The sequence below is a fragment of the Ixodes scapularis genome, unplaced genomic scaffold (genome assembly GCF_016920785.2).
Source record: "Ixodes scapularis isolate PalLabHiFi unplaced genomic scaffold, ASM1692078v2 PGA_scaffold7__128_contigs__length_106722199, whole genome shotgun sequence".
Classification (NCBI taxonomy): Eukaryota; Metazoa; Arthropoda; class Arachnida; order Ixodida; family Ixodidae; genus Ixodes; species Ixodes scapularis.
Genome location: NW_024609882.1, coordinates 34,365,252 through 34,392,327, shown reverse-complemented (window position 1 = coordinate 34,392,327; position 27,076 = coordinate 34,365,252). Strand labels below are relative to the sequence as shown.

The following is a 27,076-nucleotide window of genomic DNA, read 5'->3' as shown; positions in this document are numbered from 1 at the left end:
TTCGTAAAGCCTTGCTCCACGAACAAGGCTACACGGTAACCTTACAGAATCCATCCGCGAGACATGGGCCGGACGGGCCGTCCAGACCAGGACGTAGGCCCTTACACAAAATAAAGTTTTGCTTGCTTGCTTGGAGATAGGCGCTGCCGCCGTCAACATAGGCAGCGGATGCAATGCGTGTTTCCGAAGAGGTAGCGTAACTTAGTGGTGAGATGTCTGCCTCATACGTGTCAGACCCGGGTTCTATTTATGGTGTGGGCCGGCTTACTTCTTTTTATTTTTTTTCTCGAACATTTTGTTTTGTCGAGGCATTTGGCGATATTTACATTTCTTTTTTACCATTAACACTAAAAAAACGAATGTTGTTGACGAAACATCGCTAAACTAAATCGTATCGACTCTATTTACGGAAGTGCATGGGGGGCAGCGGGGCTTGGGTTGCCGACCGGACGCCGCAAAGCGGCGTGTACGGGGGGTGGGGGGGCTAGGTGGGTTAATAGATTTGTAATTAGCAGCCGCACACCGTCACCGCGAAGCGGCGTGAACGCAGGCGCGGAAGTGGGTTAACGCGCTTCGAGTGATACACGAGCAGCCCATCCGGCGTGAGCGTCGTTGTTAGGGGTTCTTTTGCCTGCACCGTAAAAGGAGCAGTGTGTGCACCTCCTGTAGTGGGCAAGAATTCCTACATTGGAGAGAAGCGGGGACAAGCCCTTTCTTCAAATGCGTCAAGTCTCCTTGAGCTTCGGAATACAAAGAAACGCCACTATTCGGAGCTAATCCCACAGTTACTCGACCTCTCTTGCGTCGTGTCTGTTCGCTCCCCGCGCCTCGTAGCAGTGTTGTTGCAGTGGGGGGGCTCGTTAAAATTTTGGGGTTTTTTGGACTATCTAAATCACTTTCTTCCTTCCCATCCCCCCCTTTTCTACTCCGCATGCTTCCCCCTCTGCAAATATCAGCTGACCTTCCGACCTCTGTTCTCTGTTGATAGGCAAAACAACCACTAAAATTAGAAAGTAATTTGTAATTTGAGTGGAAGTCACTCGGAAAAGTAGTTAAAGTAAACTACTGATTACTAGAATAGAAATGTAATTAAAAGTTACTAAACTACCCAGAAAAGTAGTTGAACTACAGTAACTTGAGTAAAGTAGTTGAACTACGTACAAGTCTGGCCTGGCAAGCGCTCTGCGTAAGTGTTTTCACTGATCTGCCTAGCCCCGCAGACCATCACATGGGCCAAGAAAGGTGTAGTTTTACTGCAGAGGAGAAATCAGCAGGGTCCGAGATGGTGACAATGGAGGATGGGGGACTGTTCCAGTGGCTGATGGCTTGAGAAAGGAATGACCAATTGAAAGCGTTCGTAGAGCCAGAAGTGTGTTTGATGGTGCAGACGTTGTTGAGGCGAGAAGATGTTCGGTCGAGGGGTAATAACAAAGTGGTTTTGAGGTCGGGAATGTGGTAGTAGATTTTGTGAATAAGGCACAGCTGAGAGACTTTCCTGCGAAGCTGCAAAGAGGACATGGTTAGTTCAGTTTTTAGCGCCGAGACACTGAAAGAAAAGTCATAAGTGGATGAAATGAAGCGAGCAGCTCTGTTCTGAACTGCCTCTACAGCGTATTGATGAGGTACAGTCGATGGGTATTCCAGATGGTTGAAGCATATTCTATTTTTGGTCTGATGTACGTGTTAAAGGTTAGCTTAGGGACAAAGGGTGGAGCGATTTTTTAAGTTACGTCTGCTTAGTCCAAGAGTTCCAGATGAATCGGCGGTAATGACTTCAATGTGGTTATTCCAGGGAAGGTCAGATGTTAGTCTTACACCAAGGTATTTATACACAGTAGCGGTCTCAATCAGATAGGAGTCCAAGAAGTAATTAAATGACAGAGTGGTTTTTTTCTTGGTGAAGTGGATTAGTTTGCGTTTATACTTGTTTGGTGACATAATCCATTCTTTGCACCAATTGTTAATTTTATCTAGATCTTCCTGAAGCTGGTTATTATTTTGCACACAAGTTACTTTGTTATGGATGACGCAGTCGTCGGCGAAAAAGCATTTTTTTGAAGAAATCCCAATGGGAATGTCATTAATAAATATTAAAAAGAGTAAGGGCCCAAGTACGAACCCCAGGGGAACACCAGGAGATACATTTATTAAGGAAGATTCATGATCATCATGGACGTGACCTGTACACGGGAAAAAAGAAAGTCACGAATCCATGCAAACGGTTATTGGTCGAGGCAAAAAGATGATAGCTTAGAAAGAAGGCGTTGATGGAGGACATGGCCGAACGCTTTGGAAAAAAAAAAAAAACTGCGTCAGTTTGGACGTGACATTCAAGGTTAGTGTGCAAGTCATGGATGAAGTCGCAGAGTTGCGTTTCGAAGGAAAGTACCTTTTGAAAACCGTGCTGCTGTTTAAAGAAAAGAAATGGGATGATAGGTGCCTCATGATATTGGAGTAGAGGATATGCTCAAGTAGTTTGCAAGAAATTGAAGTCAATGAATTAGGGCGATAATTAGATGCGGAAGAGCGGCTGCCCTGTTTAAAGACTGGGAATTACCCTTCCCACCTTTTGGTCAGATGGAAGGCAGCTTTGAGATGAGGACTGAATGAAGATGAGTTTCAAATACTTACTAGAAATAACACGGGTGTTTCTTTTAAATTTTAGGGTTGATGTTATCGGTTCCAGCGGACGAAGTAAGTTTTAGTTTATCAATCCATGTTTTAATACCAGCGGAGTTAACGTTAATAGGATGCATGCGCTCGTAAAGCTCTTCAGGGAGAGTGGGGACGAAGTCCAAGCACTCGTTAGTAAACACTGATGAAAAGTATTCGTTAAACACAGAACTATCATGCTCGACGTTGCACATCCGACATTCCTAACTCTCCCCATCTTCCTAAACGTCCGTGTGTGTCCTAACACCAGAAACCGGAATTTTAAAGGTTAAAAACGGCACGTTGCGAATATGGAACGCGCACTTTCATGCAAAGCTGACGTCAAGTGACTCAAATCGAAAAACATGCATATTTACAGTATTGTTATCTCTTCTGGTGAAGGCTAAACAACCGTTGCATCCGTTTTCGCGCACGAAACGGTGACTCCCAGAGAAAGTAAGAACGCAGTGATTGTCTTTATTTTAACAATGTAAACACACTTGCAGGCGTGCGCTGATAAAGCCTCAAAATCAAAACTCTCGTAGTGTGATTCGTGACTGCTCCGGCTACTACCCAACCTCGTTGTCACGCCACTTTCTGCAAGCAAACACTAAAATTGCCAGTAAACACACAAAAGCGACATCGATACAATTATCTTGTAGAATATCACCTTATTTAATCATAACTGTTTCAATAGGCACTACAAGTTGTATTTATTTTAAGAAGAAGAAGCAAAATGTTTTTCATGAGAAAAAACAAAATATCAATGTTAAGTCTGGTAACGTTGTAATTTTGCTGAATCATTGCCACATCTTTAGAAAACTTCGACAAAAGTTGCGCCGAATTTTCGATTAAGGGGGGGGGGGGGAAGAGGGTCGGGTTTGCCCCCCCACTCAAAAACAAGTTGGTACGCCACTGACACCGTGTCATTTGTATTATGTACGAGTAGTGCGAGTGCGACTTAAAACACACGCCCGAAAAGTATAAACTGGACACGTGCTCTTGCGCGCCGGATATCTGGGACGTCACAACCCGGGGATATATTTTTTTTGACGCGTCGCACGACCTGTGGTGCATTCGTGCCGTACATATATATTTCGACGCTTCAAGATGGAGCCGTTCTTTGTAATATCTAATGCCAACAAATGCCCCCCCCCCCCCCCCCAAAAAAAAAAGACAAAACAACAACAACAACAACAACAACAAATGACAAAATGGTAGTTAAAATTTTATTTTAGCAAATACCAAAACTAGAAAGTCGAGGGGGAGGCGCAGATAGTGCTAATTTTGAACAGACTCATGCAAGGGTCCCTATTGTGAAAAACATATTCGCAAGCAGAGTAAAAGAACAAAAAAAAAAGTGCCTAAATATTTCCGAGAATAAATTTTCATTTTCAACGATTCTTACTGCTCCTACAGACGTTATTAACACTTCTCGAGGCCGGGCTAAAAACGAGCGTTCTTACACCCGGTACGAACCGAGATCAAACATATTTCGCAGCAGCATTTCTGCATGGGAAAACCACCCGCTTTGCAAACAGGCAAAATTCTCTACTCAAAAGTCAGTGAAGCAACGCTGGAGACCGTCATAATAGGCCTTCATTTGGTGTATTCTCATGGCACTGGGGGCGCATGGGAATACACAAAAATGAAAGAATGCAGGGAGACATAGGCTGGGCATCTTTCGAGGCTATAGATATACCATGAGTAAGTTGAAATTTGAACAAAAATTGTTCAAATTTGAACAAATTTGAACAATTGAGAACACACAATGGCGAGAAAGGTACGCAAGCATCTATGCATGAAAAGTTTAAACACCAAGTGAACAAACCGAACCCGGAAACTGAAATTAAAATACCAACAGTCAAGTGCTGGTGTAGAGCAAACTACCTCTGTGAAAAAGGAAGTAAAAAAAGAAGCCCAGAGAAAGACGTGGGAGGAAAGAATGCAAAGAAAATCAGCTTTAACTATGTATAGAGACAAAAAAATGAGAGTCATTTACAACTCCCTATAAAGCCGAATTGGAGCGCAGCTCTTGGGGAGGAGGAGGGAAGGGTACTGAGGGGAGGGTATACACCTCCTCCCTCCGTGACCCCCCAGGTCACGTGACCTGGGGGAACACATGACCCCCCAGGTCACGTGACCCCCCAGGCCTCACGGCGTAACTGTATAATCACGTGACCTGGGCGGTTACGTGACCTTGCGGTTACACCGACGGCGACGGCAACGGCGACGGCGACGCCGCTTAAGGCGGAAACGAGAGCCTAAGAGCTGCGCTCTAAAACACGAAGTAAGGAAGGAACAGTGGTATGATAATTCACGGGGAAGCTCGTAGTTATTCGAAGCTAGAACGGGAGTATTGACTCCTTGGAAATATAGAACAAAGTATGAGGGAATGGATACGCGCTGTGTCGTATGCCAAGGAGAAGACGAAACAATAGAACATGTAATGTCAAGAGGTATTAAGGCTTGCTCCCGCCCCCCCAGAGGGGTTAACGGATTTATCCGGAGTGCTGGGGTTTGCAGACGAGAATGGAAGAATGGATTAGTGCATTTTATTAACAAAGAGGGGACTGGAAGACTGGTGGAATTTATCTAGGGAGAATCGAATGAAGTGCAACTCCAACTGACGCATCTGGGGAAAGGCGGGACAGAGGAAAAGTGGGACTCCCTCCCAAAGTCTCCACCCTGTCTCCCAGTGGGACTAGTGCCGGGTTAACTCCGACTGGGTTTGACCAAAGGAAATTTGGCGACTCCCTAGCCGGGGGGAGAGGGCACGGGGGGGGGGGGGGGGGGAAAGTTTTTAGGGTTATTTTGCCTGATCCCCCGAAGGTCATGTTGGTGATATCCCGCATTGCCTGGTGATAGTTACAAAATTGCAGAGGGTAAGCAAATTGGCGAAGGACATAAATCAAACTTTAGGTTCTTGACTTCTAGGCTACGTGGCGCAAGCTACCGCCCGATATAAAGGGTACAGCCGTTAGCACCCATCTGAACATCAATCCATGCCATAACGGGCAGTAGCACGCGCCACCTAGTGTAGGTGGCACAACTACCGCCCATTATAAAGGGTGCAGCCCTTAGCATCCACGCATCCATCCATCCATCCCGTGAGCATCACCGCCTGCGCGAAGCGAGTGATTGTAATCGACCCGACGCCGAGCGCTGATGCGACACTCGCGTCAAATACGCTTCTACCCGAGTACGCGCCGAGATCAACACTCGTACGTCTGCATTTTGTTTCATTACGAAGCCGACCGAAGCCGACGGTACGAATTGATGGTGCCAATCAGGCAGGGACAAAAAAAAGGCGTCGTCACGGCGTGCATCGTTTTTGTTCGTTGGTAATCACCGGCTAAATCAATCACGCACAAAAAAAAAGAAAAGAAAGAAAAGCCTGGATCACGGGTTATTCATTGTGCGTGATTCTTTCAGCCATTGATACCCAACGTAGAACGACGATTACTGGCGCGATTTTCGGCGCCACTTGATTGGCTCCCTCGGATAGTGACGACCGCGGTGGTCGGCATCCGCGATTGGCCAAACCAAATGCGAAACGCAGGTTTGTCTGCTTATTTCGCGGGGGTTAATTGTTGTGACGTCAAAACGACAGTGTGCTCTGATTGGCTTTGATTGAAGGATAGTGGGTAGACCTCGAAGCAAGCTGCCTTGGGGTCTACCCTCTATCCTTCAATCATAGCCAATCCGAGCTCGGCGTTGTTGTGACGTCACAACATTCAACCCCTGCCAAAGAAGCAGACGAACTTCCGGTTCACGTATGGTTTTCTCTTTACCAATAACGCCTGCCACATTCGCTAGTTCACGGCGAGGCAAATCCTGCCAATCACGGCGAGGCTAATCTGGTTCGTAACGTCACAAACGAGGACCATAAAAATCCTGGGTCACGCTGATCATACGTCATACGAAATTGCAGTTTGAAAGAAACACTAGTCACCATGGTTCGAATACCGCGTGCCCAAGTTTTCCCCTTGAACTTATTGCCATGAGGCTTTCGAAGCACGGATCTCTCGCGCGGTGACTCGCGTTCGAACTTGTATGCCGGCCGCTTTTTTGTATGTTGTTTAAGGGGTTACGAACCCGGCTTCAAAGGACACCAGCAAAACATCTCAGCGCCAATAATACTGCATCTTCAATGTGCACGTCAAAATATGGTGGCCTCGGAAAATTGATGCAGAAAAAAAGTAAACTTGCGGGACGTGCACTGTCGGAAACAAGAAAAAAAAAAAAAAAGGGGGTCTATAGAAGACCAGTTACGGTGCTTGTACATCATAAGAAAACACGGTGCTCTTAGCAGACATAATGACACAACTGTCCACGGACACGACTCAAACATCTTCGAGGCATGCTTGATTTATACGAGTGTATCCTTCAAACAATGTCTCCAGATAATGTTTTTTCATTACCAACGCGACACGATTTTTACATTGATAATAAAAAAAAAAAGTTAGGTGGCGCAAGCTACCGCCCGTTTGGAAGAGTATAGCCATTAACGTTCATCTATCCATACGTCATAAAATAAACACGCCTCAGCTAGTGCCTGCAGACAGTCTTTTGTATACGATGCAGTGTGTCTGCGGCTCGAAGGTGCACGGGGGGAAGGGTAAGGAGAGAAAAGTAGTTTCATAAAGTCACGTGGTCTGGACGGAGCCGTGAAATAGTTAAGTCCGGCCACTAAATTTCCTCTCGTATATATCGCAAACAACAAGATAACCACCAAAAAGGCGCTCACTGCCTGCGAGGCATGGAAGTGTGCTTAGGCGTGCGAAGTTTACTCGCAAGCCGAGTAATTAGCGTCTCTTAAGACGGTTCCGCCGTTCCATTCCTCCATCTTCTCCGACACGCTATGCGCCGTCGCAGTCGGGATTAGGAGGTGGATTATCCGGATGATCGGATTGGGAAGCAGTTGCTGCACGAAAATAAAAGAAAACTTGACTTTTCCTCCAAGTAACTTTTTACTTACGTAACTCCGAAGGAAAGTAAACAACAAAATATGACGGATTAAGACACTAGACAGCAGTACAATTTGAATGCTAGGATTCCCATGACACGCTTTTGGAGCTTGAAATGTCGATTTGGGGTTCAAGCCATGTACGTAATTTTTGTAAGCTATATATCTATAAGACGCAAAAATAGAAACGAGAGGTTTATATATGTATTAGAAACTTTCACGTGCATTCAGATGCTTTAGGCGCACAACGATTGGCCCGATTTGCAGAACGCGCATGCTGTCGACATGTATATGCTTCCTGCAAAGGCTCACAACGCCCTCTTTTAGAGAAGAAAACGAAATCTCAAGCTTAGGGCGTCATTAACCGGATCATTTGGAGATGCATGCCTCACGAACATGTAAGAAAGCATTTTGAATTGTACCAAGGTTCATGCGAGGCGGAGCTTCGCAACAGCGATTTCTACAGGCGATGTTCAACATAGACTCAATAAAAACGACTGCTACGCTCGTTTGGTTTGCCTTTTAATGTTGCTTAGACGCTATCGTCGCGCAGAATCAGTGTTTCTATAGGTGCCACCAACTGTCACCTCATTTCCCGACGGAAATTGCTGCGCTCCCAAAGGGACTGAACGCTTCGAGGGTGCGATAGGGGTCCTGCTCACCTGCTCGGACCCTGACGACGCGACTGGCCATCCTGCCCACGGCGTTGCTGAGGACGCAGCGGTACGAGGCAGCGTGTACGTGCGCCCTGAAGTCGGTGGGCTGGAACGACGGGAACATGAGCGTCGTGCCATCGGCGCTGGTCTGGCGCAGACCGGGCAGCTCGGCCAGCGTGGCCGGATGGCCGCCCCAGGACCCGTTGGCGTCGGCGTGGGCCCAGGAGACCGCCGGGGTCGGGGACCCGTGGCCCGTGCACCGCAGCGACCCGCCCAGCGAGTTGAGGAAGAAATAGCGGTGCGGCGGCTCCGCGTCGAATCCCAACGGCAGCGGAGAACTTGAGACCGTTGGACCTGAGAAAGAACAAAACGAGATTCGATTCGCGACTTGCGAACTTCGCATCTATGAAAGAAAAGCACTGCATAGATGATTTAAACAATACCTCCGTCATTTTTTTTATAAGCCAGAAGAAGCAAAGTACGCACTCCAAATTTTTGCATGATTGTCTGATTCAGTGATTTTTGATGACGCTCTGCAAGTTTTTAATAAAACTCTATGTTTGTTTTAAAGCGATAGCCTTACGGGTGACACTTTAGAGAGATTTAGACCTCGTGGGTTGTCGTCGCCGCGCGCTCGAAGAATAGAAAATCTATTTTTCTCTCCCCTTTTGGCGCGAGGAGAGGGAAGCCGGGACTTCTCCTCAGTCCTTTGGGGCAAAATATAATGAAGAGGACAGCCCTGGAGGGGCCCGCCATGAATGGCGCGATAAAGGAAAGATCTTCGTGTCGTCTGCTTGAAAGACTTGTTTTCAAACATTGCTCGCGTTATGCGAAATTCCACTTTAGCAGTATCCAGTAGCTACGGGTAATGTTGGATCGTTTTAGAAACTATGGCGGTCGTCAGTGGCATCTACGACGCCAACCACGACGGCTATGAGACTTCACCACGTCGCACCTACGTCATCAGGGACGTTACGACAACATTAAACCCGCATTGCTCGACCGTGCTACAGCTATCGCTTTCATTTCTTCGCTATTGTGGACGAAAATTACTACTTTTAATGATTAAAAACCTTTTTTTTAGAACAAACTTGTCAAGCAAAAGAAAAGGCAAAATTATATTTCTGGGTGGCGTGGCTGGTTAGAAATGCTTCGAATCAATCCGTTGACGAAATGACGGCTGTTAAAGTCAACACTTTGCTCATTCGTAATGCAGGTGTGTGCATCACCGCAAGACCAAGCCATCGTAATATGAGTAAGCTCTGCCAAGAATACACAGCATCCAACAATATGAAATATCGAATTCGAGCATGCGATGAAATTTGCGGTAGAAGGGGGCGCGGCGCGCGCTTTGAGCCACTCCACAACAGTTCCAAGTGAATTTTTTTCGGAAGTGAACATGTCTGCACCATCGCAGCAGCACTATTTAGGCTGCACCATTGCAGCTTTATGTTTTGACCCATACCCCTATTGTGTACTCTAATAGTAAAATAAAGTAATTTAAATTGAAATATTGACAGTTCATGCAGCACCTCGTCAAGAAAGAATGTTTACCACGTGCTCCGAGCGAGTATCTTGCTATCGTTCAGGGATCGCGCGTGCGTCTTATATCGTTTTGCTTCATCTCACTGCCCGAATCCCGTTTCCCTTCAGCTAGTTTCCCGTTTTCTTCTTTTCCTTTCTTAGCGGTACCAACACGTTTCTTCAAGTATTCGGATAAGGCGTGTGTTCCATGGAGGCAAGGAAACTCCATGTTCTTGTCCCGTTTTCGTCACCCCAATAAACGCCGACATATTCGTACGACAGTAAAAATAGACACCGAAAAATATAAAATTCTTCTCCTCCCCGCCCCCCCCCCCCCCCCCCAAAAAAAAGGACAACAACAAAGAAACATCTTTATTTGAAAGGAAAAAAAAATCCCGAAAAAACGCCACGCTCCTTAAAGGCGTCTACACGGCGCACGAGACTTATTTTCAACCGTTCGATGCGTCGAGCTCACAATATCCGTTCGATTGGACAGTAATACCCGGTTTCACGTAGAGGGCGGGTCAGCTGTCATGACACTGATGGAATAAAAAAAAAGCAAAAAAAAAAAAAAACAGGATGGACGATGTCTGCCCCCCCCCCCCCCTTCCCACACACACACACAGGCGCGTTTTTTTTTTTTCAAAGAAAGAAACAAACAGCAGGAGACCGAAGCAACGGTCAGCAGCATCAAGCAAGCAGAAAAGCTGTCACGGGAACCGGATAGAAATTATTGGGGAAGACGGCGAAGCCCCTTTTCCCCCTCCATTTTCATTTCAAGAATAAACTATCCTTAAAGAGAGGCTCAAACGATTCATAATTAAAGATGGGGAAAATCAAGGATTCCTGAAGGGCGTGGACAGGCATCTCGGCGAACATATTATTAAGAAAAATCGAAAACTGTCGAAACAAAAAAATAAATAAAGAAAAAGACGCGACGACATTTCTAATTCCAATTTCGAAGATAGACGATATGCGGATGGCATAAAGAAAGTAAGAAGAAGAGTATACACACATACACACACGCTCGCGTGCGCACGGAGACACACGCACACACGCACACACACATCACGCACACTATACACAAACGCAAACAACACAAAACACACAACACACGTACATGCACACGCAAACGGATAAGCGAGCCAGCATATCCGAAAAATGAAAGGGCCCATTTAGAGCTGATCGTTAAAAAGCGTGCCATTTTCCCGAACTCTAGATGTCATGTGAAAAGGTGCCACATGAGGTTGTTTTCCCGTGATTATGGTAGTCGTGCAGAGGGTTTAAACTTCTAGATTGTTTTATTGGGGCAATCTATTAGCCTACCTTTCTTTTTGTTGCAAGGTAAACGTTTCGGTTAAACGATGAAAAACGTTAATCGCAATCACGCCAATTCGTCGAAACCGCATCAACCAAAGTTGGCGGTTGTTACGGTAAAGTTCAATTTTGCAGGCATGGCGACTTGTGATTGAAATAGCCTGACTGAAACCATTATTAAGAGTCCGAGCACCGTTTCGTCTGTACGCAACTTTGCCTCACATTTGCGGTTACAATGTGCCGCTGCGCATTCCGATTGACATTTTCTCTTGCAATTAGCTTCTTTCACATCTTCCTACGCGTTAAGACTTGCTTAGATCATAAAAAGTATGCATTCTAAGAAAATACAATTATTTAAGCCATTTTCTTTGCCTGAGAATTTATATATATATATATATATATATATATATATATATATATATATATATATATATATATATATATATATATAAACAAAAGCCGAAGAGGCCGTGGGATGTAGAGCCAAACTTGACCTTTCTTGGTCATAACCTTAATTCTAATTCGTCAGACAAGTGTCGAAGTTAGGCTTCACGGCTGGCAGCTTGGCTGTCATCTGGCACCTTTGGCTCTAAATCGCCAACAAGTGCCAGAGACGGGCATTAACTCTGGTTGTTCGGTTTTTATGCGGCAACGTTTGGCCTAAATTTCGAACCATGTGCCAGGTTTAGGCTTAAATTAATGATTCTTCGGTTCGAACGTAGCATCTTTTGGCATAGGCCTGGAACTCTGACACTGTGGCCCAAGCCAAAGGAAAGTCATAGAAACACCAAAGAAGAGTACCATGGCACAAACTAACGCTCTGAAACAAAACCGTGTTATGGCCCATGTTGGGCCCCTATAGGATTTCAAAGCTTGTACCAAGTAAGGTATTTTTATAACCATGTACTTGCGTCATGGTTGTTTCTTTTCTCAATTTCTACAGCCTCCTCCTGCCCTGACCGGTCGATCCACGCAAACTGCTGCTAGCGCCGCATGCTGGCGGCCTTGGATAATGGTCAGAACTGATACTTGGTGGCGCATATTTGAGTACAGGCTCCCATAAGATAAAAGTGAAAACAAAAATTGAGCAGTCCTGCGTTAATCCGCAGTATATAAGTCACAGCGATAGCTGCGGTGATACGTCAGCGGATGATAGCGAGTTTTTTCGGCACGAGCTCTTGGCATTGACAGTGCTACAACGGCATTTTGTAATCTGCTATTTTCTCTTTCAGATAAATCGTGCAGTGGGCGCCAAAAACTACCAACCCCCCCCCCCCCCCCCCCCCGCCCCGCCCCTCAAGTTTAAAGTGTAATGTTAACGCTGCAACGTACCTCAGCAATAAAAAAAGAAGAAAGCTGTGGCATAGCTTGGTAGTAACGCCTCCGCTTAGCACGCAGTGGACTCAGGTTCCAATCCCACGGGCGGCGGGGGATTTTTGTATCGAGGATTTTGCAACATCGACGACGGGCGCCCTACATCGCAAACTACAACATCACGAACAGCTATTACAACATCAACAACGGACGTCCTTTCCAGTGACTGAAAGAGCCTGTAACAGCTGTCGCTGTAAAACGCTCGCAAGCTGGTGAATGAACTTCTTAATGATAAACCTGAGACTGAGAACAGATACAAAAAATGACACGCACTCACAATGTTTCCAATCCCAGCTTGTTTTTTTTTAGACGGTTTGTGTTCTTGTCCATGTTCTCATCTCTTTTTATACGTTCATTCATGCATCCGTCTGATTTATTCTTCGAGTTTTATGTTATGTGCTTTCGAGCCTTTTACCGAAGAAAAGTCTACGTTTTTTGGAATAATGTATTACGTGAGATTATCGCGCCAGGAGTTTAAATGCACTTTAAGTAAACGAGCCGCATAAAAAAATAAGAAGGTAAGTATGTGTGAATTTTGTGGATATGAAGAAAGTTTTCTCCTGCGAATGGTTTGGTGGTCAACATCAAAGTAAAAAAAACAAACAAAAAAGCTAAAGAGTGAACAAGTAATTTTTTTTCTTCAGATTTTGTAGTGTTGCCACGTTCGTTCTGGGACGTTCAGTGCCACAAAAACGTGTCCTCCAAAAGCACAGATTATTGCTTAAGATGCGAGCTGCCGAGGGAAGTGGTAAATAAAATAAACATTTTTTTTTTCATCGGTGCCGTTAAGCCAGGAATTGATACTATAGAAATGCAGTAATAAAATGCACAAAAACACGCTTCGAGTAACAACAAATAAAAACAAAAAGTTTCCCCATCGTGAAAAAACAAGTATGGCATTCGATTTTACGATAAAAATTGGCGGGGGTTTCAAAGTATCGCGGTATTTGCCTCACCTATGCTCGTAAACTCAAGAGGATCTCAGTTCCTTCTTGTATATTAAGATATTTAAAAACAAATCGATGTAGTAGCTTTTTTTATTCTTAGTTGGTGTTATTTTTACGAATAGCCTTCACTGCGTCTGCTTCATTTTTATCGAATTCAGCGAAATAACTGAGCACACAATTTTACTATTCGATATTATCAAACTCAAATAACATCAGCAGTTTTCGTTAAAAAAAAAAATTCGAGTGTCACCGATTTTACTTTGTTTTAATCTCCAAAGGAAAGTATATGTGACCAAAATTGAAACAAAATCTCAAGAATGAGTTTTCAGGAGTTGGAGGTTCATTGACTGAGCGGTACAAAAAGCGCCTACAGAACATTCTAATATCTAGTTAAGCGGTAAAAAAAAAATCAAATAAAAATGTAGTATCAGAAGCACGGATTGCACATAAATAACGTTTGATGTAATAAAATCAGTTGTTAGCAGCGCACTGTGGTGTCTGATTCTCGCCTTTGTGTCCTTGTGTTTTGAGCGCTAAAATGAATTCCAACCTAAAAACTAAAACTCTGTTTTTTTTTATTTTTAGTATGTCTACTCGTAAAATAAGTAAAAAAAAGCAAAACCAATACCAAAATACCTCGCGAAGTACCGCTTTAAGCTGGTTGTATACACGTTTCGAAAACGGCTTGCGAAAAAACAAGAAGGGCAAACCTAGTATTTTAATTTACCCCACACAACATTCCACAGCAGATGAAAGAGAAGTAGAAGGCAAATCTAGACAATAAAACAATGCATAAAAAACAAAAAAACAAACAAACGCGGAAGCAGTTTTGGTGGCGAGGTTTACCATTAACGTAAACACTAGCTGCCGCAAAAGTTAGGAGGTGTCAAAAATGTTAGATAGAGTGTTCCGTTTCTTCCCCTGCTAAGCCGTCAAAAAGATAAAGGCAGCCAGAAACATTTTTGTGCCATACAGTGGCATTATTTGTTTTTCTAGTCGCTGGGTTTTGTTATTCCTGAAAATGGCAGGCCCGTGCGTGAAACGTATTGACTCTCCGAAAATAGTTTTGGGTTTCCGTTTTGGTCTTGACAGTTTTTAGTCTGTTTTGTTGTTTTAGAACGCAATAACGTTGTTTCGCTTTATAAAATTATTTGTACGGCTCTTCTGTTTCTTCCGGAAATGGAAGATTGGGCAGACAGAGCAATTGGTAATACACTTTTATTTTATGCATTTACACATATATATATATATATATATATATATATATATATATATATATATATATATATATATATATATATATATATATATATATATATATATATATATATATATATATATATATATGTATATGTATATACATATACAGTATACATATATATACCAGTATACATACATATATATACCAGTATACATATATATATATATATATATATATATGTATACTGGGTATTTTTTATTAAAGCTTTACAGAATTGTTTAAAAAAAGCCGCGAAAGTTAAACTCAAGCGGTTTAAGCAGGTGAGTTTTACGGCCAAGGGGACATTAAGTTGGCGGCTAATCTTTGCGATAAGTCAAATAATTAATTAAAATTCGTTAATTAAATTTTATATAGTGAAAATCGACGTATGGTTTCAATTAAAAACTCAGAGAGCGTCATCGAAAGCCACATAATCAGCTCTTTCTAGAACGACTTCAAGGCCGTGGGAAACTCGGGGGCGCACCAAAGTTACCACCCGTGAAGCAGGCGCAAAGCTGACAGTGGCAAAACGCAGATGATTAGAATAAAATCGCGATCGTCATCGTTTTATATATTTATACAGGGTGTTTCAGCTAGAGAACGCAGGCTAAATCGCTGCTGCGAAAACTACTCATCGAAACGAAAAAAAAGGCTTGTTGCGTTTTGGTCCTGGGCCAGGGGCTCATTTACGAAAATGATTGAAGTCCAGGATAATTAAGTTGTAATTATTTTTGCGTAATTAACTTCTTTAATATTGTGTTTAAGGGCATGGTTTAAATTTGAAAATTGCTCAGCCTCATCGAAAAACACTAAATGAACAAATTGCAGAACGATAGAAGGCACGCGAAGCGTTTTACGGCTTGCTGAAAAACCGCACAAAATCGACGGGTTTTTAAGTTTTGGTTTGCACTCGGAGCGCATCCCAGCCCCGGCGGCACCGCGCCCCGTGGAGAGATAGTGCAACCAACCTCTGCTGCGCTTTCATCGCGCGACGCAGCACAGGTATACATACAAATATATATATATATATATATATATATATATATATATATATATATATATTTATATATATATATATATATATATATATATATATATATATATATATATATATTATATATATATATATATATATATATATATATATATATATATATATTTATATATATATATATATATATATATATATATATATATATATATATATATATATATATATATATATATATATATATATATATATATATATATATATATATATATATATATATATATATACATGTATATATATATACATTCAGATGCAGGGAGCAAAACTTGCGGTTCAATTTCAAACGCCAAAATGTTTACTTTGAAAATTACCGGTTGTGGGGGAAAAGGGGACGAGGGGGTGGGAGAAAAGGAGAAAGAGAGAGCAAGTGTTTGTGTGAAAACTTGCCAAGGAGAAACGGCGATCGTTAGATGAGCGCTCGCGACTAGCAAACTTCCGCCGCCTGTTTACATCCCTCGGAAACTTAGAACGAGCTTCTCCGCGTAGTTAGAAAGCGCGTCCTGCAAGTAAAAGACGAATAAGAAATCTATTTTTTGTATTTTATTTTGTTGTATTTTGAATAAGTGAGTAATCGACATCACGTCTCTGTGCTTTCTCAATTTCATCTTCAATCAGTACAGTCCCCTACCTCTGCGCCTCTTCATATTCCCAGTTCCGCCATGGACCTTTGCAGTGGGTCCTGTAGCCCAAGCTGATAAACCTATAACCGCCTTCGAAACTCTTAGTGGTTTTTATCATTTTAACGTAGTGCCTTTCCAACTTTGCAATACCCCGCACCTCCAGCACTTGTGAGGTAATTTAATGTCGTTGAATAAGGCACGAATAATGACTACGTTGAGGGTGTTGCGGACGTTGGTGCAGTAAAATCCCCTGCCTCGGGCGCCGGCTCGCCGTCCTCTTATGCTTCTCCGTACTTTTCTTCCTCACAATACAATAAACGGGGAGGCATTTCCCAGGCGTGTAGATAAATAAAAGGGGGATCGGTGGCCAAGTGGGCTAGCGCACACCAGCTTGGAGCACGTGGAGCGAAAGCTCGCGCTGCAGAACCCAACAACCCTACGTTCAATCCCCCACCCCCCCTCCCTTCTTGCCCGTTTCGATTTGTATGAACACCGCAGTAGAGCACGGTCGTGCACGGTAGTGCACATTAAAAACGTATAGGCTAGCAGTTGTACTGCAGTGGCTAAATTTCTCGCCTAGAGTGGGTAGCAATGTCACCATTTTGGCAGACTAACCTTCCGCAGTACAAACTACTACCGACTAATTACTTTCAGATAAATGGAGTAGCTTGCTCGTTATTTTGATGTATCGAAAGTCATTTCTTGGTTAAGGCTTAGCACGCGATTAAAAAAATTAACGAAACACAACGTGCGCGCAATTACTGATTTAAATGAAAACATGGGCGGTGACGTCGGCACAATTTATACGAAAATGGCTGGATTGTCTGCGAATGCGGTGTTTTTATTGCTCTTCGAAAGTATACCTAGGGCAGGCTTAGGGTGTCAAGATATTCAAGAAATTAAAGTTTATATTCCTACCGGACTGCGAATTTCAGATGTTAATTCATTTTATGCCTAGTTTTAACATGGTTATACCTACTCAAAGATTCAAACTATTTTTGTTTGTCTGTGATTTCGGTTATCTAATACGTACCTAAATAATGCCCCTAGAGTTGCGTCCTTTTGCGGTCACTTAAAGGGAAGGGGTCGCCTATTCATAAGTTATCAACTAACTTTAATATAAAGTCTTCGCTAGCCAATACTGGACACATAAATAAAAACGTTAGTATTTAATGACCACAAGCAATATCTACTTCGCGGAAAGACAGGCAATAGAGCCGCGGAAATTAAACTAGGACAACGAAATTCCGCAAGTTGGCTTCCCCTTTTTGGAGATCGTTATGCGGTGGTGCATCCTTTACAGGGGCGGAGGCTTGCAATCAAGCGAGGCTGCGAGGCATCGGTATAAATATTAGTCAATAGGGAGTTTTAGAATAACGTACGCAATTTTAGCGCACGCTAGCGCTAAATTTAGCACTTGTATTAGCGAACGCAACGCGAGAGAGTTTTATAATGGCGTTTTTCCGCCGCGACGCAAAAGCCCAAGCAGCTCGCGCTTGCGACGCCACCAAGATACAGTCACAATTTTTGTTTCACACACGAAATGCTGCAACTTTAGAAACAAACAAGTTCTTTTTTGGTTCAGAGTACAATTTTAGATATGTTTAAACATGAGAGTGCGACGCGAGCGGTTGACAGGTCGTGTCCGCTTGCGTCGCCTCGGCAAGAGAGGTCTCGTGTACTGACCTTCGCACATCGTACCTTCGCCGAGAAATGTTCGCGCGTCGCAAGCATCAAGTTGCCGGGGATCGTTGCCAAACCGAGTACAGTGTCGTCCCGTATTGAAAATCGCAGTCGCGAGGAGGCCGCCGACGTCGCACTCACGACGCCGCCAAAGCAGCCGCCGACATAACCCTGGAAGCCGCCATGTTTTAACTCTGCTCGTCTTGGCTTTAGCCAACTTCTCATCACGAATCCACCTTGGAGAAGCGCAAAGGCGCAAAGACTCTTCGCGTACGCACGCTATTTCCGAGAAATAGCGCACGCTAAAATTGCGCACGCAAAGTGCAAAACCTGGTTTGCGTTCGGAGCATGCGCAGTGGCGACGACGCTATTCTTTGCGTACGCAAAGCTTTAGCGTGCGCTATTCTAAAACTCCCTAATGTTGTACACGTTCCTCAAAAAAAAAAAAAGAAAAAAAAGAACGAAAGTCTGTTTTTTGTTCCTTCTGATTTTCGGAACGCGTTCCCGTTACGAGTTACATCCGTAAAAAAAGAAACTCGTTCCCGTTATAGCTAAAAAATAAAACGTATCGTTACATATACGTTACATTTGCATTTTTCGGATTCCCACATTTAGTTCGATCAACCCACACGAATTTTAATGCCGTGATGGAAGGGCACCAGGAGAAGAAAACAAAAGGAAGCAGGGTTTAATTTGTTGATATATTCAAGTTTAAAATCTCAGATTTTAGCCATATTTAAGTTTGTGGTGGACGATTCAGACTAGCGAATTCTACTTTTACCCCACATTGCACGAGCGTTTTACAACAACCTCATTTGTTTCACTCTAACAAAGTCCCTTGTTCGAACTTAACAACAATTGCTTCTCGATGTTGTCCGCAAGACGAGCAAGTGAAGGAGAGTGTAAGGCTTTTGGAAGATCAACCTTGAAAACTACAAGTCCTTCTTCGTGAATGTTGGATTCGTTGTTAACAAAAGGTTAATTATTGTGTATCATTTAAGTGACCAATGTTCGGGATACAAGGGTGCGTTCGATGCCTGGTAACCTGCTATTTTGCTGTTACTATACGTCTCTTTGTGAAAGATCAGTGATGGCTGTAGTCGGCCTTATATTTCTGGGTGTATGAAGGTTCGTGGAAGCAAAGAAGGTAGCTGAGTTTAAAGCTTGGGCACTCAAAAAAGAATCAATGCCAACTAGCTCTCCTGCACCCGACTGTTACCAAGCGAGGACCACACAAAATAAACCCTAAGATATGTAACCAAAATGCTACCGATATCCTGCTCTCTGTAAAGATATTGTTTTTAATATTTTAAAAATTTTCCTCTTAGAAATAAAGTAAACATTTATCCAGTGGACGAAAAAAAAGGAACGCCGTTCCTTTTTCCGTTTAAGCAAAAATGTAACGAGTTCCCGTTCCAGTTCTACCGATGCAAAATGGAACGGGGGCGTTCCTCCGTTCCTCCTAGAAGAAACGCGTTCCTGGAACGCCATTCCTTCGAACGCCGTTCCGCACAACACTGATTAGAGTATACTTTTACTATAGGGACGACAGGGTATGGCAGTTTAGAAATCAACTGACAGATATGAAGTTTTAAAAAAGTCAAGCCCGCCTTAGGCTCTTGTTAACTCGCACTAGACAAGACGCACGCACAAAATAGACTTTTTCGAAAATGATTGACTGACAAATATTCTTTAGAATTCAATAATCGCCCTCAATTTCAAACAAAAAAAATTCAATGTCCTTATATATTGCATTTCACAACCTTAACGCAAGGGCAGGGGTTATACCCATACATCTTTCGAAGACATTGAACGCACTCAATTCATCCTTCGTCTCCGCAAACACGCCGATATTCGAGTGGAAAAAAAAGATAATAATAAAATATAGGACACGAATCGTGCCTTATAACAAAACACACGCGTGCACACTCAAACCCACGCACACACACACATACACCAGTTTTGGTAGCGGGGGCAAGTGATTTACCAACAACAATGTTCTGTCGAAGGAAAGCCGGGGACCCATAACAACGGCGCCAGTAGAGCGCACGAGATCGGCAAAAAAATACTCAGGCAACGATATAGAAAACTCGACAGCGCCACCACGGTCCAAGAATTAATTCTGAGGAGGGTTCGCGCCTCAGAGTGGCTATCAATATAAACATACACACACACACATACACAGGGGAACGTGCATGCCCATACGCACAAGCGGGGACACGTGAGTGCGTGCATTGAAGGAACACAGACGACGTGGGAAAGACAAACTGCGCGGCGCCAGTACGCGTGGTGGTTCCCCGTGGGGAAATGTCGTTGTCTTTTGAAAGAGCTGCGCTGATGGGGAAATGAGGGAAGAAAGGGGGAAGGAAAGAAGAAAGAAACAAATATGAGATAGGAGAAGGGGTGGAAGGTCGCGTCGTCATAAATCAAAGTCGCCAGGCGTCGATGTGCTTGGCTGCCTTTTGGTGGAGCGATGCGACGCCGATTGCTCGCTGATATTCGTGGCCCGTGGTGTTAACGCAAACCGGTACAAAAAGAAAACAAAAAAAAAATCTGAGGGAGAGAAATGAGAAGAGAGGATATACACACTAAGGTGTCGGTGAAAAACAACAACATGCAAAATGAAAGGTCAAGACTAAAGTTGAGAACTCAGCCGGGATCGCGGCCGGCGACAATATAACATTTCTGTGACGTCATCAGGAGGAAATCGAGGGAACTCCTTTTGAGAACGGGGTAAGGACACTAGTTGGAGACGCGTTCCAGGCACTAAAAACCGTGTCACAATTTGGTAAACTCACGCAACCGTCGGGTTTTACGCTTTTTTGTGACTTCAATCTGATAACCCGGCTCCCAGCAAATGAAACCAAAAAAATGGAGTAGAAATAATGCAAGCTCAGGCTATCTATTGGGTGCCTAATATAGCGGCCAGGCGCTTTGAATCGACCGCAAATTCGGTTTCCTAATCAATCGCGCTACAATTCTGTGCAGCGTTTCTCCCAGGTAATGCATTTTTTCTCTAAAATTTGCAAAGAGCGAACTTACCTGAAAGGAGTAAAGAAAGAAAAAGGTTTTACTCCTATGGAAACCCAGTGAAGCCACCAGTCTTGAATCAATAGGGCGCCGAATTGTTTTGAAGACCTGTGACTTCGGTGCGTTTCCATAGAAGTTAAGCCTTTCTCTTTTTTTTACTTCTTCCTCAGGTAAGTTCGCTCTTTGCACATTTTATGGAAAAAAATGCACCACCTGTGGGCAACGCTGCAGAAAATCGTAGCGCGATAGGTTAAGAAACCGAATATTGCGGTCGATTGAAAGAGCCTGGTCGCTATTTGAGACACCCGGTACATGATCTAGGCGCCTTGCATAGGCTAACAAATATATGTTTCTTCAAAGCAGTGATGTAAGATATATATTTGCATAGGCTAACAAATATATGTTTCTTCAAAGCAGTGATGTAAGATATATATATATATTACAATGAAAAAATTATACTTATGGCGAGTCAGAGGTGGGGGAAAGTCAGGGTTGGGGGAAACCTGCCTGTCAGGAAACAATGTATTCGACAATCAATTTTGAAACATCAGGACCCAGTTGTTTTAATAAACTGTACACATTGGCAGAGGCAAACACGGACACAAACCAAACTCCCGCAAATGACAGGCGGTCAGTCGGCTGCTCGTTAATTTTGGGAACATGTCGCGCACCTCATCGATTAGCTCGCACAAGGTCCGAACAAGCGTTCACGGGGACAATTCCCAAAGGATCGAAGTTGAATAACAACCCGGATACGAAGCGGCCATCTTCGATTTCCGAATCACACGGCGTGGTGCGTACCTTGCCATGGTCGACGGAAGCAGAACCCGAAACTGTAATCTACCGTTTGCTGACGTACTACAACGAATGACGGAAGAGACCTGAGCGTGGGCTCAATCACCGACGAAATCTCTCATTTGCAGACAGAGAACAAGCGAACGATGTGGATGCTGTAAGCTGCAGCTCAAAAATAATGAGCACCCATGCCGGCGAAAGCTATTGACCGCTTCAAATCGAGACGCGATATTCATTAGGAAGCAATGGCTGACGTTCCAAACCACACAGTGGGGTACACGCATTATGTTTTTTTTTTTACATTTGATACGAGGCTCGGTCATACCGTTGGATAGGTTGCGATTATCATTCCTTCCGCTTCATCGAGCGACCCAAACCCGACTGCCTGGTTTCTTTGTTTACTTTATTTTCGCACTTTTTGTTGGCGTTAGTTGATTAGAGTCGCCATTGGATATATTGTTTGTGATGCTTCGGTGCGTCTTGGGGAACATGAATTGATTTGTTGACATCGATTTTCGATGCAGGTAACATTCTGAATTTAGCTTCGCAACGAATGAGCTGTATGTACTTGCCCTAATACTCCGGTGTTTTTTTTTTTTATAGAGAACCCGATGTGCCGTAAAATTTGCTAAACACAAAAAAACATCGATGAAATATTAACCCATATATTGGGCCAAACATTTTTTTTTTTCGAAGCCGTTGTTGTGTTGTCTGTTTTTTATTGTTCCGTGCCTCCGGTTACTATGGAAGTTCTTTACGAACTCGCCCGTGTTTTTACCCTTCGTTCGAAAGTTATTGAGTTTAAAATTTGACTCCTCACCGTGCTTTTCAAAGTGAAATTTTCTACTGGCAACAACCAAAATGTCACCTCAATGGAAGGCATGTTTTCACTCTTTGGATCGTGAAGGTAGGAAAATGAGGCGACATACCGGCTCAAGCCAGACAAACAAAAAAGTTCTAGCGAAGCCGGAGGTAGAGGACGCGGTCGCTGGGACCACCCCCAAGGTTGATCAAAGCAGCTGCTGGCGTCAAATCATCAGTCCTTTACGTCCAATAGCGTCATTTGGTTGTGGTCACCATTTGGGCGTGTTCCTTCAAACCGGAAGTTTCTTCCGACTGCAACTGTGGTGGCGTCATGATATTTTATGATATCTTACGAAAGGTCGTTGAGTAAAACGCCAGTATTGCCCGAGGCGTTCTATTCGGTTTATTGTGTGCACAAGCATACATCAATAGAAATGACTAATTATCTGGTGAGCCGGCTCACGTACAAGTCAGTTCGTTCCATGGAAAGGATTCATTCATTGAAATCATGTCAGCGTAGTTGAGTGCGTCTTGCAATGTCGAAACTGTAGTTCCAAGTAGCAAGAAATTATAGCCATCTCCTCCTGAAGCCGCTTGTTACGCCTGGTCACTTGAAAACCGCTGGTGCAAACGCCACTGCGAGGGGACCCAAGAGCAGTGCCTGGATCCTGTTCGGCGAGGGACGCTGGGTAACTTGCAAGAACTGTATGAATTCAGCCAGGTCTGGATGCTGACTCATCAGCCAGCTGTACAGTTCGTTATGCTGCTCCTCCATCATGTTGGTGGTGAGGATCCATCGTTCTCAAACTGGCCCCAGATGTCTTTAAAACCCGTGTTCGAAAGCCCGAAGCTTTCAATATACTTAGAAAATTGTTCCAGCCTTGCAGCGTCCAGTGGAGAGACATGTGACCAAGCAGCGAGCAGGATTCTGGCGAAGGTGAATTGCTTCCTTCCCGGAAACCGCCATCGCAAAGTACAAGAAGTATCTTATAAGTTATTTATACAATAATTTGTTAATAATCTGTGCCTCAATACAACCAAAAACTTTGTATAAAACACAGAACTAAAAAAACATCATGCGCACAATTCATCACAATATCATCCACATCCACGCATACAACATTATAGAGGAATGCTAATAACGATATCATAACTATGTGTACAATAGTGAGTTAACTCAAAAGAAATAATATTTATATTTTCCAACTTTTCAAGGTCCCCGGATTTCAAGCCTCCGGATGGATGTTTTGACTCAATGGACGTTTTTGACTCTATACATGTTCTGACTCGGATGGATGTTCTGACTCGATAAACATTTTGACTCTATAGGTGTTTCGACTTAGATGGATGCCTTGACGCGTTGAATGCTTTGACTCTTGTGCCACGTAACCTAATGGATGTTTTGACTCGTTGAAAGTTATGACCTGTTGGATGTTTTGACCATAAGCGCTTGAAAAATAGCAAGAGTTCTTCGGAACTTCAAACAAAATATATTAAAAATTAACGCTTGTGTTACATCTTTATTCATCTGCCGTCCTATTAAGTCTATAATTTAAGATCCTGTAAGCTGTGCTGTCGGTGGTAATATCAATATTAAAACAAATTATATAGATTGTGAAATCACTCGTGTTTGCCCACATCTCAGAGTCTTAATATATGTTGCTGACGCATACAGCGTTCTAATTGTATAAAAAAATTATCGCAGAAGTTAACCACCCCACCCGCGACCCAGGAAAACGAAAACGCCAGTTGCCGCCGCTTTGTATTCGGGTGGAGACGGTCACGTGGTGCGCCGCTGCCGCGGTTTCGGTTGCCGATGCCGCCGTCAAGGGCAAGCCGACGATTGACCACGCGAAGTCGCCATTAATTGGTGCAGCTAAAAAAATCGCCGAAATACCACTTTAATAAGCAGTGAGTTGGGTGAATGGTGGTTGGCGGCTAAGATCGTTTCGGCCAGATCAAACACGAAAATTACAGGCAATCAATAAAAAAAAAGCCAAATAAGAAGAAAAACTGTTTTTTTTTATTGTTCCTACGTTTTAGGGTTACTATGGATGTTATTCGCCAGCTCGTCTGCGTTTTTTTTCTCCTCATGAAATGTATTGTCAAAATATGAAGGCTTGTTCTCTTTTGTTTTCACAGACGGCGGCATAATCTAGTTACACGACCTTTCGATTGCAAACAATGAGGTATGAACAAAATACAAATTTAAACTGGTCTTGATTATTCTGATATGTTTTATGCGTGCGTTGTGATTTGCTCAGCTTAGTTACAATAAGCTTTGAGTAACTTCAAATGCCCGGAACACACACACGCACACAAAAAAGAAAAGAACAAGTTTTCTTTTGTTTATTAGTGTGATCGAGACAAGTTTAAACATATACAAGAGAGGAGTGTGTAGCGAGCATGCTTTAAGGAAAACTCTTTTGCTATGTGTTCTGCTTCTTTTGTGGGTGCGCGAGATTTTGCGCGAAGGTGTGGCAGGGTGGTATCTTTGGATGTTAGAAATAAAAACAAAAACCTTGCTTCAATCAAAAGTTAAAACCAAAAACCAGACTTTTTGCTATCGAACAAGATAAAGTTAAGCCTTCCTTCTGCCAACATATAGTAATAAAAATATCGTTTCTGTGGACGTCTGAGACATTTGATTTAAAGAAAAGTACAAAGTGCGACAGTAGGAAAAAGGTAAAAAATAAAAAAAAGAAGACAAAAATATATTGTAGAATGAGTTAGAAAGACAAAGATCAACACGCACATACAAGATTGAGAATAAAAGTAGCGGCTGTTCAGAGCGCGAAATGACGACCCGCACGAAGTACATCGCGCCGCGGACTTGGTATTTGCATTGGACGGAGACTCACCAGGAAACCGTGATTCGGGGAACCTCAAGCTCGAGGCGTATTAGTCTGCTTCCCAGCGTTGGGCCGTGCTTGGCCACTCCGCACTTTGGACCGACAAAAAAACGCGTATGAGAAAGACAGACGGGTGGCTGAATCTGGGAGGATCACCGCGGACCCGCAGTGGTCTGTGTCAACACACCGCGCGCCGGCTGCGAGATCCATGAGAAAACGCGAGGGAAAAGAGAAAAAGGTTTGCTTTCGAGAGTTGGGGACTCGGAATAAGTGCATCCGGAGAGTGCGCGTGCCTCGTCCGTATTTGAATAGCGGTTAGTGCATTAGGGATGGCTAATCGATGAGCACCGGCGTTCGAAGGTGCGCTGAAAAAATTTGCTCCGACGCAGATGGCGTGTGTGCGCTCAGGGAACTACGAACGAGAGAAAGAGAAAAAAGAATGGTGAGCACTGCGACTCTTTCGCGCACCATGAATGAGGTTGACGAAAGTGATTTTCTACGGAAGGAGTGTGAGTTTACTACGAGTGAAGGCTTGACGGAATGTCGCGGAACTCGCACGCGAGGTGGAAAAATAAATGCAGGCTAAGAAGGAAATATGTGAATGGCGCTCGTATGTGTGGATCGTTACTAGCGTTCTGTGCACAAACATTATTAAACGCAAAAAAATGCAAATAAGGGTCACTGACTTATGTTTCCTGGTACGTTCATGTTCTCAAGCTCTTTAGTCCTCGAGTACGGCTAAAGGGTCAAGCTACAAGTATTATAAAGCTATTTATAAAAAAAAAGAAAAAAAAAAACTACATTGGCGTGTATAAAAGGCAGGGATATTGAATATATACAATACTCGTATGACTAAAGCAACTGTGAGGTCTTCTACCGGTTCATTAATATCAAGGCTAGTTGAATCCGCACGCACCGTGGCTTGATCGCTCTTGCTGTTCATACGTCTGAGACTATCCTGCGAGGCTCGGAATTTTAAATATATGTCCTAATCGAAAATAAACTAAAAATGCAAAAAAGGGAACATTAATTTATTCCGAACTGAAAGAAAACAAGACTAAACGAATATATATTGATTACGAATACACACGGCTGCCCAAAACAACTGTGCAAGAAAGCATTTTGTTGAAACGATTTAAGGTTAATTAACGAATGCTCCGAAAGGGCCTTTTGTGATTTTCACACACGTATGCCGACTTCAATATAGCGTTAGATTTGCGCTCACCCAAAAGTTTGTTCTGGTGGTCGGAACAAGTGCAATTTTTTCCCCCTTCGCTATTACTGTAGCGGCATCACTGCCTCCAATATGCTGGCATTTCAAGATTAAGGCATTCCTACACTCTCTCATGGGAAGCCGCTTCAGGGAGGTTATTATGGGGTCATAGCCAATACGTATATAACGAGGAATAACTAAATATAAACTCGCGCAGTCACAGATTTTCTTTTGGGGAGAAATAAACTAAATCAGCAATGAAATTTCAGAGGCTTCGATTTGGTGATGAGCAGCGAATAATAAATAACCTAGACGAAAAGATAAATGAATAAAAAATAAAACGAAGAGT

The 27,076-nt window shown here is 43.3% G+C and overlaps 1 protein-coding gene across 2 annotated transcripts in view; it reads right to left on the bottom strand.

Annotated features, from left to right (window-relative positions):
* Positions 1-27,076, bottom strand: part of LOC8030311 (Down syndrome cell adhesion molecule-like protein Dscam2) — a 388,417-nt gene that overhangs the window by 204,374 nt on the left and 156,967 nt on the right. For both annotated transcript variants that reach the window (XM_042286160.1, XM_042286159.1), the window contains exon 2: positions 8,284-8,631. In XM_042286160.1, coding sequence (XP_042142094.1) covers positions 8,284-8,401 — 118 coding nt within the window. In that variant the 5' untranslated portion in view covers positions 8,402-8,631. The remainder of the gene's footprint in view (positions 1-8,283; positions 8,632-27,076) is intronic.